Source organism: Aphidius gifuensis, linkage group LG2, assembly GCF_014905175.1.
Source record: "Aphidius gifuensis isolate YNYX2018 linkage group LG2, ASM1490517v1, whole genome shotgun sequence".
Classification (NCBI taxonomy): Eukaryota; Metazoa; Arthropoda; class Insecta; order Hymenoptera; family Braconidae; genus Aphidius; species Aphidius gifuensis.
Genome location: NC_057789.1, coordinates 1,830,618 through 1,845,701, shown reverse-complemented (window position 1 = coordinate 1,845,701; position 15,084 = coordinate 1,830,618). Strand labels below are relative to the sequence as shown.

Sequence of the window (15,084 nt, the reverse complement as noted above, 5' to 3'; positions counted from 1 at the left end):
TTAATTTTTTTTTAGTTGCATCTTTCCTTAGATACTGCATTCCTTGACATTTTAGTTTATATTATATAAATGAAATACGTAAATTTATTTTTCAAAATATTAATGTCAATAGTATTAAGGAAAAGATGTAGCGAAGGAATTCAGGCTGCCAAAGACTATGTTTCAAGTGAAATAATTCCTAGTCACATTAATTCCATTTACTATCTTTCATTTTAGCTACTGCTTTTTCTTGGATATTTTTATTTATTTCTTGGAAAAATGAAATACATGTAAATTTATTTTTTAAAAAATCTAATGTCCAGTGTAGGGTAGTTATATTGATGCAGCTATGAATTGAGGTTGCCAAAGAATTATGTTTCCAAAGGAAATAATTTTTAGTCACATTTCAATTCTTAGCTGCAATTTATTTTGCTATTAGCTATTTTTTTTTTACTGATTAGCTTTCCTTCACTACATCTTTTTTAGCTTACTGTTTGCCATTTTTTTTAAATTAAAATACTTTGTATTTTATTTATTCAATATTTAAAAATGTAAAAGGACAAGAAATATCTATTTAAAAATGTATATATATAAAATATTGTGGGAAATTTAATATTTTGATTATTTCATAATTTTAAATTACAGCCAAACTTTCGATTGATAACCAGATGCACTGTATATATCACCCTAATTTCTTGATAAATTACGCGATAAGATAGTGAATAATCATTAGCCACCTTATACATTTATCAGTACGTGGTTAATGTAATGCCCACGGTAAAGCCATTGTACAATGCGGTTTTTCCAGTTTAACTATCGAACGTCCATCGTACGCTTGGTTTTTTACGTTTTTTTTTCATATCTTATATTTTTCACCTCCAATGTATGTTTAATATCTACAAACAACAAGCTTATAATCAATCTCACTTTACAATTTATAATCCCTTTAATCTTTTTTATCCAACAAACCATGCCATAAATGTTTTGTGCCAAACAACGATTTTTAAATCAATTTTTGGTTAAATTTTTTAAATTTTATCAAGTGCCGTAATCGCCAAATTTGTACCATTTGAAAACTAATTGAAATTTATTTTTTTTAAATAAATATATTCAGTTTAAATTCATGTATAGTCTTATCGTTTTTTTTTTTTTTTTATTGTTTTTATCAATTGTTACATGGAGCTTTTATTTTTGTAAATAGAAAAAATATTTAATGATAATTTATATTGTCACATTGCAGGTAAACAAATGTAAATTAAATTTTTTTAATTTTTTAAAAATCAAATAATTGGCAGAAAATTTGTTTACTAAAAAATTTTCAGCCAAAAAATTCAGGAACATTACAAAGATGATTAATATTAATAAAAAAAAAATCATAAATTTATAATAATTATTATTTAAATTTAATAATTAATATTATTGATAAAAAAAAAATTAAAAATGCAATAGATTTTTAAATTATCTTTGCAATTGCATTTTTTTATTTTAATTTTTAAAATGTTTTAGAAATCAATAATGCATAAATTGATAACTATAATATATTTTGTATCTATGTCTTTTTTTTTTATGTATTCTTTCTCGCGAAAACTACCCCCCTCTCGCGAAACCAGTCTGCTCATGCATAATTCAATCAGAGTTAGACTAGAAACGTCAATACAGCTCGCAGATTATTTATTTTCCCGGGCCGCTGGTTCTTTCTGGCTTTGTTCCCTCACCATTTGCCATATTTTTATTTTTTACGTTTTATTATATTAATATATATATACCAAAGCATTGCGAACCTATAATTTTATATATACCTTGAATAGCAGTCGTCCTTTAGCTTATTCCAATTTTTGTATTTAAATTTTTTTTATATATGTATATCGATGATAAAAGAAAAGAAGGGATGAAGCAAAGGGAAAATCACTTTTTCTAACTAACCTTTTTTCTCTTTTTCCACCCTTTTTCTATCTGCTCATACACTCTCCTCCTCTCTCTTTCTCTCCCTTATCTTTTCTCCTTTTACCTTTTATATTTTAATCAACTAATGCTGCCTACATTTTCATTTATATTTTTTTTTTTTCTTTTAAATTCCGCACATGCTAAATTTGTCCCTGCATCTACGAAGGTAGACATTTTTTTTTTACTTCAATTAAAATTTTATTTTTTCGAGTTTCTTTACATTCATATATCCCTTTCTCTCTTGAGAGAAAGAGTACATATAATATTACATCAAATAATTCAGAAGGGTGATAGTTTTCCTTTGACAAGCCATCAGTCCAGGCCTTTAATCTATTTTTATTTTTTTTTTTCTTTTAATTCTTTTTACTTTACAAAGCCAGACATTATATTATCATCATCATCATCATCATTTATCAGTGTAATAATCCATCCTTTAATAATTTTCCTCCACTGATAATTAATCAAGTAAAAAAATATAATAAACAAAAATGCGTTTACAATTAATTTAATGTACATTTCGTTTATTATTTTTTTTTTTTTTGTCAAGTAAATGACAGCAGTACAATATGTATATATTTATATAAAATGATGCGTGACATGCGTACGCAAAAACAATGTAAAATAAATTATTTTTGGTTACACGATGCAAATGAAAAAACAAAAGTGAAAAGTAAAATAAAAAGTTTTCCTTCACTCGCATTGCACTCGTGCTTTTACAGTCAGAGAGATCCAGTTTTCCACTTCGACAGCACTTATCATCAATTTTTTTTCATTTTATTTTCTACCTTTATCAACATACCTATATATATCATCATCCGTTTTCCTTTTATTCATTTCAATTTTTTTTTTTTTTCATATATCTGCCTCTTTTACATTTCGCTCTGCTAACTTGCTCCAACCCTCTTGGTATTATCCGACCTCTTTCCTTCAACTATCTCTTTTAATTTTTTTTTTTTTTCTACTAGTCTTGTATTTTCACTTCCTCTCTATATACTATCAGGAGGGTTTTTTTTTTTTTTTTTATACGTTGAAGCCAACACACAGCATCAACAAGAGAAAGACAGGAAAAAAATGAAAGCAAATTTTTTTATATACAACCCTATTTCTACACTTCATGGACCACCCCAACATGTCTATAACCCCTCTTTTACCACACTTATAATTTTTTATCTCTCTTTTCTAACCCCCCTTTTTTTTATATTTAGTAAAATTAAAATCAATAGTGTTTTACAACGTGTCTTACAAAAATAAAAAATATATAAAACCACCTACAAAAAACACCTCACTCATTTCTTTATTGAAATTTTTTTTTTCTGCATATATTTCATCCCTCAAAAATTTTTTTTTTTTTATACATCGCATCCTAACTTTACCCTCATATTTATGACGGAATTTCAATATTCACTTTTACAAAATATATGCAACCGTTGACTTCTCTCCTCTCTACTTTTGTTTGTATATATGAAAACGTTTTGAAATTTTTTTTTTTCTTTTCCTCCTTTATCTTTTTATTTGTAAATTTTTTTTTTTATTTTTTTCTTCATGATGTATATACTCTATTACTTTAACAGACTCCTGTCGCATCCTTTATATTCCAACAAGTCTTTATTTTCAATCCCGACAGTCCTCGTCACTTCTTTTCTTTATTTTTTTTTTTTGTATCTTCTTTGTCATTCAGGCATTTATATTATATTTCGTGTGCAAGAATTGTGTAGACAACTCAGACACAATTGTCTTGCATGTCGACAAATATATATTCATCAATTTTTTATTTTATTATTAAACCTATTTTTTAAAAAAGAAAACTAAAAACAATTTTCACAATTTTTTTTTAAAAACTACAAAGAAAATAAAGCCACATTAATTTAGAAAATATTTTTAGCTATTAAAATGACAATTGTAAAAGTTTAATAATTGATAGGATAATTAGAGAATTATATTATTATAATTTAGTGGCTCAATCGGCCACCCGTTGTCATGATTTAATATAAATCTCAATGTTTAATATTTATTCGTGTTTCTTGTTGCAACCCCTTGTCTTTCTTGAATTGTCCCTTATTTGGGAAATTCTCCCTTCGATGGCCCGTAGCATATTTGACCCAAATATATATATATATTTTGTGTATACATGTATAGATATATAGATATATATAAAACGATTGAGATAGGAGTAACAGGTAAGGTTCAATCCAAACAGCAAAAGCATACAGGTGGCCGCATGCAACGGCCTCTCTGTGCGCCGTAACTTTACACTAGCATATGTTTACAAACACGAATGGAAGAACCTCTGATATCTCAATAATAATTTAACATAGATATGTATATTTAATTCACGTTTCATATCATTCAATTTGAAATCAAAAAATCATAAATAATGATGGATAAAATAACGTAAATTTACAATTATTTAATTGAGAAGTTTCTTGTTTATTTTTGAGTAAAATTATTTGAAAATTTGAGTTTATTGATAGTCTTAAAATAGTACTATTTAGTAAATCAATAAAAATTGTTAAAAATTATATAGAATTTAATGTACTGATCACAACAAATATTGCTATGTACACCACAATAATTTTTATAGATTTTTTATAAATTTTTTTAGATAATAATTTTTATTGATGGTGTTTAATAAATTTTACTGCAGTAAAATTTCAAAATGGGTTACATAATTTTTACTATATTGTTTTGACAATATTACAGTTTTTAATTGATAATTTTTATAGTGCTTTTTAATAATTTTTTGGAGTGTCAGAATATTTGTTGTTTTTCTCAATAAATTTTGTCATGTTGCACAATTTTATTTTAATTTTTAACTATTAACTCTACTAAAAAAGTTTTAGGTTAATTTCAAAAAATATTATTATGTTTCAAATGATTCACTATTTTGTTACTTTTATAAATTTAGTTCACTTAATTAAATAATTCATTGAGATAATTTTTATATTTTTAATATACCATGAAATTTTTATTAATTCAATTTAAAATTTATCAATCATATTCTAGTGATAACTTGCAACCTGATTATTTAATTTAATAAATCTATGATTAAATTTTAAAATAGACATTTCATTAATAAATTTAATTAATTTAAAAGAATGAAAAAAAAAAAAATGAATTATTTCTATATTTATTAAGCGATGAATATTTTATAAATTCATGTGATTTATTTAATTGGAAAATACAGGATAAAATAGAGGATTAAAATACATCCATATTAAAAATACATAAAAAAAATATAAATAAATAATAACAGTATATTTATTATAAACAAATGAGAGTTGAAATTATTTTTTTTTTTAAATTTATTCTACAAGTGGACATACTCGAGAAAAAAAAATATAAAATTCGATGATCATTATGGGGGTTGTGAACTTTAAATGTATTCAAAATGTCCTTCAATCAACCCCTATTTTTTTTTCATCCCTAAAGTCGATTGTTTTTAACGATCATAGGCAACTTGAATTAAAAATAAAAAAATATTTTATAATAATAAATTGAAGATGAAAAATAATGTTCTTCAACTTTATTTTTATTTTTTAAGCTTTTCAATTTTTCTTTATTAAATAAGTTTAAAAAAATATTTCAAAAATTATTTTGTCTTATTTAATGACCTTTTATTCAACTCTTCAAACTTCACTATTAAATTTTTTTTTTCAATGTTTATTTAATACAATTAAAAATTAAAATAAATATAATTTTCAATTAAAAAAATAACGAAATAATAATCCATATTTTATCAAATTAAAATTATGAAAATTAATTTTAAAATAACGAATATAAATTAATATTTGATTGAAAACATTTCAACATATTTTGACAATTTTTATATTTATTTTTATAATAAATAATATTTTGTCGTTGCGAATGTGAATATAGATGAGTGGACAGAAAAAAAAAAAAAAAAATGTATTTATACATAAATGAAAATAAAAGAGAATGTGGACAATATTCATTGAATCGTAAAACGATGAAAATTTCATTTTTATATACAAATGACTTTGGTTTTATTATTATTTTTTTTTTTTATCAAATATTTCATTTGCTGTTGGTTTTAAATTTTTATTTATTTTATTTTTTTAACGAATGGAAAATTGACACTTCATCCATATACACAGAATGCACCTCGCATCGTCAAATTTTAGTAGTATCAATTCTCCTCTCCCAGTCTCTTTACCTGTGTGATAATTTGAATGCGATATCTCTCGGTTGGCGGTAGTTGTCAGGACCAACAATAAAATGGGCTTCACTCGAATGCACTTCCGGAATAAATCATGTTGCATGAGCTGGAAAAATCCCACTCTACAATTGACCGATGACCGAGTAAGCTCCCCTTCTATTATTTTCATTTTTTTTTTTTTTTTTTCATTTTTTTCTCTCTTTCTCTCTCTGCACCCCTTTGCAATAAACGATCAACCGATTATTACCAGATAAAAAACAAAAAACTCTACAAATACCATCGAAAAATACAAAAAAAAAAAAAAAATCTTTTTTTTTAAAAAACAAATTGGATTGTCAGATGTGCAAACATCAATATCAGTTACAAAAAATAAAACCGTGTAAATATATTTTCAACAGATTTAAATACGTCAATTTTTTTTTTTCCTTTTTTTTTTTCAACAATTAATTTAAAAATTAATTACACTACCATCATCAGACTGTGAAAATAAAAAAATAAAATTTTTTTTTTATTTGTAAAAGGGTGATGTATGTTTTTAATGAAAAAAAAAAAATTTTTTTTTACAAAATAAATAATCACAATAATGAGATGGAAATGAAGGGTTGATGATAGAGTTTATTTTTTTTAATTATTTTAAAAAGCCAATACACCGCATACTCAAGTATTTGATAATAGTTGTGGCAATGGTGTTTAATTTTCATTTAAAAAATAAAAAATAATATATAAAATTTTTTTTGCAAACGTTAGTCATTGGTTAATGTTACGAGATGTAACCAATCCCTGCTCTGTTGCTGTCATGCCTATACTAGCTCACTCGCGTTTTTAACCTTCCCCCCCAATTTTTCATTCCCTTGTCACCCCTTTTAAACATTCGCGCAACTTATTATGTATATATACATATAAAATAAAAAAGAGAAAACTGCCAGCATCATCCCCACCAAAAAATTTCTCTTCTATTTCACAATGCTATGGTATTGATTTAAAAGTACATTCGTGTTTTCATAATGTTGTATCTGTAGTCACTGACGCCCATTTACCGCCCACCCTCAATCCTCCTCAATCCCGCCCAATCCTACCACCCTTATTTCACATTTTTATATCCCTCTTGTATCCTCGCTTTTTATTTACAATCTCTTCTCTCTTTTCCTCTTCCTCTCTAACTTTTAACATCAAAATATTTCGCGACATAGAACATACAAGTCCATCTGGCTCACCAATTAATTTTCAAAACAAAAATAATCTTTACACCCCCTTCCCTCCCTCCTATGTTTCTAATGAATTTTTGATTTATTTATTTATTTTTTTTTGTACAATTAAACATGATTTTAAATGATATATTTCAAGTGTAGAAATATCAATAAATTATAATGAAAAAAAAAATTAAAACATTGGAAAATTAATTGCAATTAGTTGATGACATCAGATTTTTTTTTGGCTATTTTTAGTTTATTTATATTGAGACGAACAATTACAATCTTATTTTTGATAAAACGTGGTGAGAATATTTTGTTAGTTTAATTTACCGCAATGCAGTTGATTTTGTATTTTTACTTATTGAAAAATTGATTTAAATTTAAAAATAAAAATAAGTTAATTTTTAATAATAATTTTGTTATTAAATTTTAATTTTTTTAATTTTATAAATTATTTGTATTATCACGTTGTTAATTTGAAAATTGAATATTTTATTTAATAAATTTGTGATTAATTTTTTTGTATTAAAATTTATTAAATTTTTGAAAATTAAAAATTGATTTTTTTTATGTTAGTGATTGTATGCATTGAAGAGGATTTAAAAAAATGTTTTTTGACATTTTTAGGGCTCCTCCCTATTAGCAGAAATATAAAATACAATTGTGAAATTTTTTTTTTGTAAATGGTGGTGGGGATTGAACAAGTAGTTTTTACTATCGATTACTGAATTTAAAAAAAAAAAAAAAACGCGCATGTATAATTCAATTTATTCAAATAATATTTTTGTATAAATTTATAATTATAATTTACAACAGGGGGCGTTTAAATTTGTGAATTTTTTGCATTCCTAGTAATATCAACAGATGGTGTTTTTATAAAATAGAAAATTCACCCTTGATGAGAAAATTTTTTTCATTGTAGATTTGATATCAGCTGGGTTTCATTGGGGGATGATTACAATGACAACCCCTTTATTGGATGGGTAGTTATCCTTTTACCAACTGCTAGAAAAAAATTTATCGACTGTTGTATAGACAATGAAAAAGCTCAGAGCTTTTTTACTCTACCCCTGTTATAGATTATTCACTTTTTCAATTTTTTATTTAAAATTATACAAAATAAAGCTTCAATTATCTTGAAAAAAAATATGTATATCTATTCGAGATTATTAAAATGTCATAGATTTTATTCTAAACTTTTTATAAAGTGCTTTTTAATATTAAAAAAAAAATACATCAATTACATACCAATAAAAAGCTCCAAAATTTTATTCAATTCATTTTTTTTTTTTTTAAATTAACAAAAGCTCATTATGTTTTATTTAAAATAAGAATAAAAAAATGTATATACTTTATTGATTTGATAAATAAAAAGCTCAGAGCTTTTTTATTTATTAAAAATATTTTTTGTTTATGAAAAAAAATAAACAAGGGTTTAATATTTTTTAAATTTATTAATCATTTATTCAGCAAAATAAATTGACATACACAACATGAAGTTTTATCAATCAGCCTAAAAAATTTTGTCTATATAAAAACAATATAAAAAAATCTCGTCATTTTGATTTGATCTCTTTACTAATAATTTCATCTACAAGATACTTTCCCATTTTTGAAATCATAAAGAAAACAAATTCACTAATTTATCAACTATATTAAAATTTTTTTTTCAAGTGCTTATTTTATTATTATTATAACAATTTGTGCAAATTTTAATTTTTTTCTATTTAAAAGAAAAAACAATAAAATTACTATTATTATTTTATAAATCATTTCCAATCTATGGAAATTATTAATAATTAATCTACTTTTTGTTTAAATTACATTTTCATTTGTTTATTTTTCTATAACTATTTTAAGATATATCGGCTCGGTTATACAAAATTCATTATAACTATATTTTAATTTAACCAATTATTTATTTTTTATTTTTTGGTATTATACATAATCGTGATACCCAAATTATCACTTTTTTAATTTTCGTCATTTTGGTGCGTATAATGTATTTCAAATAAATTTATTAAATAAATAAATTATAAATTAAATAATCGCAGTTTTACATCTTGACTAATATTGCACAATATTTCATGTAAAAAATGTCTTATATTATATAATTATTATAAATTTTAAAATTCATTTATCTGCTTTTATTTAATCACAATATTGCAAAATGTTTATTTTAAAATAACCAAGTATTTTGATTAACAAAATTTATTTAATTAAAAATAATATTAAAAACTGGTCAAATTTTAATTTGATATTATTTTTCCTTAATTAATTATTTCTTTTATTTTTCTAAATTTTAAAATAAAATTAAACATTAATTAATAATACTGTAGACAAATGATTACAAAAAGAAAAAAATTGTTTTAATTTATATTTTGTTTCTTATCTTTGTATTTATAAAATTCATTGCCACATGACTTACATCATCAATTATATAATTAGCAATAATCTAATCATTATGTAATTAATATTTTAAATGATGTCATAATTATTAAATAAATTAAAGCAGTACAATAAACAACAGGTGTCTTCTAGTACATCACATCTAACTGCCTAGTAAAACACTCAACATGAAATTCGTAATAATATTAAAATTAATTAATACAAACAATCAACCAATATCTAATTTATATTAATCACATTATTTATGTTTAGATAATTCATCTTTACAACCAAAATATAATGAATAAATTAACAATTAATTATTATCAAATCAAGACGATTTAATTTTTGTGTTTCTTTTCACGAAAAAACATTAACATATAATATATTTGATTTACAATTTTTAAATTCCTACAACAATAATAATTTTTTTTTTCTTGATTATTATTGTTTAAATATAACAACAAAAATGTATAAAATTTGAATATCATAACGTGTTTATAACTAAATTAAAATCAAGCACAATTATGTTGTTAATATTTTGGTATTTAATAATTCTTATGGAAGTATTTTGGCACTGGAATTCACTTTTATTTAGTGAGTGACCTCAAGCTCCTTTTTTGTAAAATAATTTTATATAATTTTAACTTTAATAAATTGCTCGTTATTATATTTTTATTCATGTCAAATATTGACCACAAGCTATCAATCAGAGTACATAAAAATTAAAATATTCAAAATAACAAAATAGTCGAATTTTTGAAGAATGAATTTGATAAAATTTTTGCATACGAAAGAATAAAGTTTTGAAGGTAAAAAAATTATAAATAAATAGTCAAAATTAAAAGATATTTTATTCTGTCAAATGTCAATCAATGTCAGGGTGCTTCATTGAAGTAACATATTTTTTTTTGTATAAATATGAATGTACTGACCACCTCAAGGGACGTATCAATAAGAATACATTTATTTTTGTTTAAATATACTAGTTCTTTATGGTTGTAAATACCACTTCCATTTGTAATACTGTCTCTATGTGGTATCCAACATCTGCCTTGCGTGTCCAATAAAAAATCAAAGCATCAAAAAAATATTACAAAAAATTCGTGGGATACTAGTATCCAACTTCTTGTCAAATTACAGGGTACACTTCAGTACACGTTTTTTATTCAGCTGAATCTGCTTCAGTCCTTCCAATTAACAAAAGCCTAGAGCAGACACGCAAACGTCATAGAAAATATACAAGAAGTTTCTCGCAAATTCATTCAGCAGAATTACAATGCTATGATCTTTTTTATCTCTTCTTACAATTCTTGACGAACAATACATAAAACTTTTTTGTAAAAAATGCTAGCAAATGAAAATTTGAATAGAAAAAAAAATAACAATTGTAAGGAGACAATTATTGTTCAGGACATTTGTCACAATTTATTTTTATTTTAGGTCTTGTTGGTGTATTTGGCAAATTATTCATTGGCACAATAAGTTATTTTTTTTCAGTAAAATTCTTTACAATTTTAAATTATAAATTTGTCACAATATTCATAGTAAAACCAATTTATTTTTATTTTTTCAAAATTCATGGTTAAAAATCAGCTATCCTAGTGTTATTATTTAGTTTTTAGAATTATTTATTTATATAATTTTTCATCCTTCGTGTCAATTAAATTCTTGGAAATTTATAACCACAGGATTAAAGTTTTTTTTTTTTTAAATTGTTTCATTTTTTTTTCGTTAGATTTTAGTGATTTATTTGCTTGAAATTTTTTTTTGTACTGTCAATTGATTATCTTGAAATGATTAACTTTCATTTTCGTCAATTGGACTAATATCATTTTGTAGAATTTCAAATTTGGGATTTAAATTTGGTAATATTGTTGTTTTAATTTGACTGTAGATGTCAATACTTTTTTTACGATCAATTTCATTTGTGTCATCGATAAGTCGTGGTGGAATACTACCACTTCGTTTATGGCATGCAACAAACACACTGGCTTCAGGTTTTGTTATTTGTTGTTGTTTATTATCACCATTTATTAATATACCATTACCAATTTTTTTATTTTTATTATCATTTAACAATAGATCATCATGATTATTTTCATCTTTTAATAACGCGCCAGTTATTATTGGCTTATTTGAATGTAATTTTTCATTGTCATTGTTAATGTTATTCTCGAATATTATATTTGTCGTGCCATTCATTTGTAAATTTGGATTTGATTTTACTGTGTCTGTTGAGTTACTTGCGTCTGTTGAGTCTTGATGCTCTAATGATGAACTTGAGTCGATTGATGAATGGACATTGTTGTCTTTGTCATCGGAATTCATCTAGAACATTTTTAAAAATATTTTCTATTATTAATTTCTCTTTTTTTTTTTTTTTTTTTGATACGTAACTAAATATCATGAACAAAAATTATCCCACAAAAATATCTTCTAGCAAATAGAGTAGAAAATAAATTAATTACAAAATTTATCCAAGATTTATAATAATTATCTCGTTAATAATATATTTTTAATTGTTTAATCAAGATTAAAAAATCAAAATCAAAATGTACATTGTTGAAAATAAAAAATTATAAATCTCCATTTTATTTTTGACATATTTATCACTTTAATTCATTACTTTTTTATTTTTGATGTATGTATATTTGAAACTGTTAATAATATTTAATATTGAAGTCAAAAATTAAGTCATTATTAATATTAGGAATTGCAAAAGGATATTTTGGCATTTGGGACAAGTATTTCCCAACATAGAACCAGAAAAGAGGCTATCATTGCTCGTTCTTTGAAAAGAGATATTTGTTCCACATGCCTGGACCATAGAATATTTTAATAGTAGAACACCAATATGCCAACTGTTATTAACTGTGATATGCTTATTATCAAAACTATGGATGCATTATTTTACTACGAAGCAGTTCTATAAATGATAATGACCAAGTGATATCATGTGTAAGAGTCCGAGGATTCGAACCCGAGACGACAGGCACCGCAAAACGGTGCCCTAACTCCCTTAACCACAAGCCTGCTCGATATTTTCTAGTGATCGATTATCATTCATCTATTTATATTTTCAATTTTGTAAATAATAAAACTATAAAAAAATTTACTTTATTGATTAATAGATTTTTTCAATTTGTTACTGTGTTTAGATTATTTTTATAATTATATTGATTTAATTAATTTTTGATTAACATAATTTATAATTTATCCAAGATATATGATAAAAGTAAATTTGCAAAATAAATGTATAAATTATTAAATTGAATATTTATTTATTTATCATAATTTTTTCGACATTTGATGATAGCCATTGTGTCATTATGATTATGTGTGTAACTATGTTTGTTTTATTTTTTAGACTATTATTTGGGTAATACTTGACAACAAAACTGTTATTAATACTTAAATAAAAAATTAAATTATTTAAATGAATAAATTAGGAATTGCAAAAAGATATTTTGGCGTCTGAGACAAATATTTCCGAGCATAGAACCAGGCAAGAGAATATCTTTACTCGTTCTTTGCAAGGAGATATTTGTTCCACACACCTGAACTTTGGATCAATCAGACGATAAATTAGAACCCCATTATGTTCCATATTCTAGTGCAATTTTTCTGATATCATCGAAAGCCCATTATATTGATTCACAATTTCGAAAGCATCAAGATTCGAACTTAATACTACAGGCACTGTAAAACGGGGCCTTGTCTCACTTAACCACAAGCTTGCTCGATATTTAAATGAAAAAAATATCTAAGTAAATTAATTTAAAATTTATCCTAGATACCTATATGATAAAATTAATTTAAAAAAAAATAAATTAATTATTAAATAGATTATTTATTTATTTATCATAATTTTGTTTATTTTTTACTGTGCTTGGATTATTTTTATAATTATTAGCTTTCAATTTTAAATATGTTTTCTATAAAAATAAAAGTATTTCATTTAAGATTGTTCCGACTGGGAAATTTATATTCAAGATATTTAATAATAATTAAAAATTATGTTTTAATCAAAATCCTTACGTGTTCAGTTGAATCTTTTTCAAAACTCGTTTTCAAATTGTTCAGCAATGACTTGTCAATGTCCGGTGATTTATCAAATTCCACCCACTTTGATCCACCATCAAATTTTCGTTGAACAATATCATTTTCGTAATTGCCATTTTCATACATTGAATAACCAAATTGTTCTGATTCATATTCGACTTGATTGCCATAATGATAACTACGATTAACTGATCCTTGACTCGAAATCGAAAGATCCGATTGTGACAATCCAGTATTTATACTGCCAAATATTTTATTTTCAAAATCTGTAACATAAAAAAAAATAAAATACACATTTAAAAATATATTTCTCTCTAAATCCTATTTAATATTCAAAATGCCTTGATTACCAGTTGGACGATCATCAGAAACTTCCTCACGATGTACAAGTGCCTGTTGGTCAATTACTTTACCAGTCACATTGTCTGTTGAATCAGTATCAACTCCAACATCATCTCTTATGTATTTAGGCTCAACTTCAACCACAAATGAATTATCTTCCATTGTAACCTGAAACAAAATTTAACTATTTTATCTCTGAATAAATTACACATAAATTTAAAATGTCATTGAGCTAGAAATAAAATTAAAAAAACAACATCTTCACTTGGAATACTTCCAACAATTCACCAACAAAAGAAAGAAAATAAATAAAATAAAAGATAAAATTATCTACCTATATTATCTTTACACAACAATTTAAAATAAATAAATAAAAAAAAAAAAAAACAAATCATAATGAACCAAGTTGTCATGAATTTTCTTAGTAGTAATTTGATTCTTATAATGTCATATGTCAGCTGACAGGAAGTTTGTCTAATAACAAAAGTATATTATTATATCAAAGTGTCCACTATCAAACTCATAGTAAAGTTCATTGAGTTTAACAATATATATATATAACTTCATGCTAATCGATTTGTAATAAAGTGCTTGCAGCAAAGCTCTCTCATCCCTTTAAGAAATTGTTTGTTAAATATTTTTTTACATCACAAATAATATTGTTTGTTTAACCCTCATCTAAACTCTAAAGAGCTCTTTAGGGTTAAATAATTTGTCACTATATATGAGGCCAGAGATATATATCCTCCTGAGCTTTTACAGTATGTGGTAACACTCAGTGTACACATCACTGAATATCTGGATCATCGATTTGTTCTCATGACCCTTTTCTATCTGCATCAGCATCAACAATAATATAATAATTGTTACATTACTTGGTAACTTAATTTACTTGAATCATTGCAAGTTAATTAATTAATTTTTTTTTCATTTAAACTTAGTTTTTTTAGTTGAAATATTTTTAACTAAATTAATTTTTTAAACAACGTTTTAGTA

General features: G+C 24.0%; 1 protein-coding gene across 1 annotated transcript in view; it reads right to left on the bottom strand.

Annotated features, from left to right (window-relative positions):
* Positions 1–9,165: 9,165 nt before the first annotated feature.
* The window catches only part of LOC122848243 (TNF receptor-associated factor family protein DDB_G0272098-like), a 78,297-nt gene continuing 72,378 nt past the window's right edge, over positions 9,166–15,084 (bottom strand). Inside the window, exons 6-8 of the mRNA XM_044146180.1 lie at positions 14,097–14,256; positions 13,723–14,012; positions 9,166–12,012 (exon numbers count right to left, since the gene is read on the bottom strand). Of these exons, the coding sequence (XP_044002115.1) occupies positions 11,482–12,012; positions 13,723–14,012; positions 14,097–14,256 (981 nt within the window). The 3' untranslated portion in view covers positions 9,166–11,481. The remainder of the gene's footprint in view (positions 12,013–13,722; positions 14,013–14,096; positions 14,257–15,084) is intronic.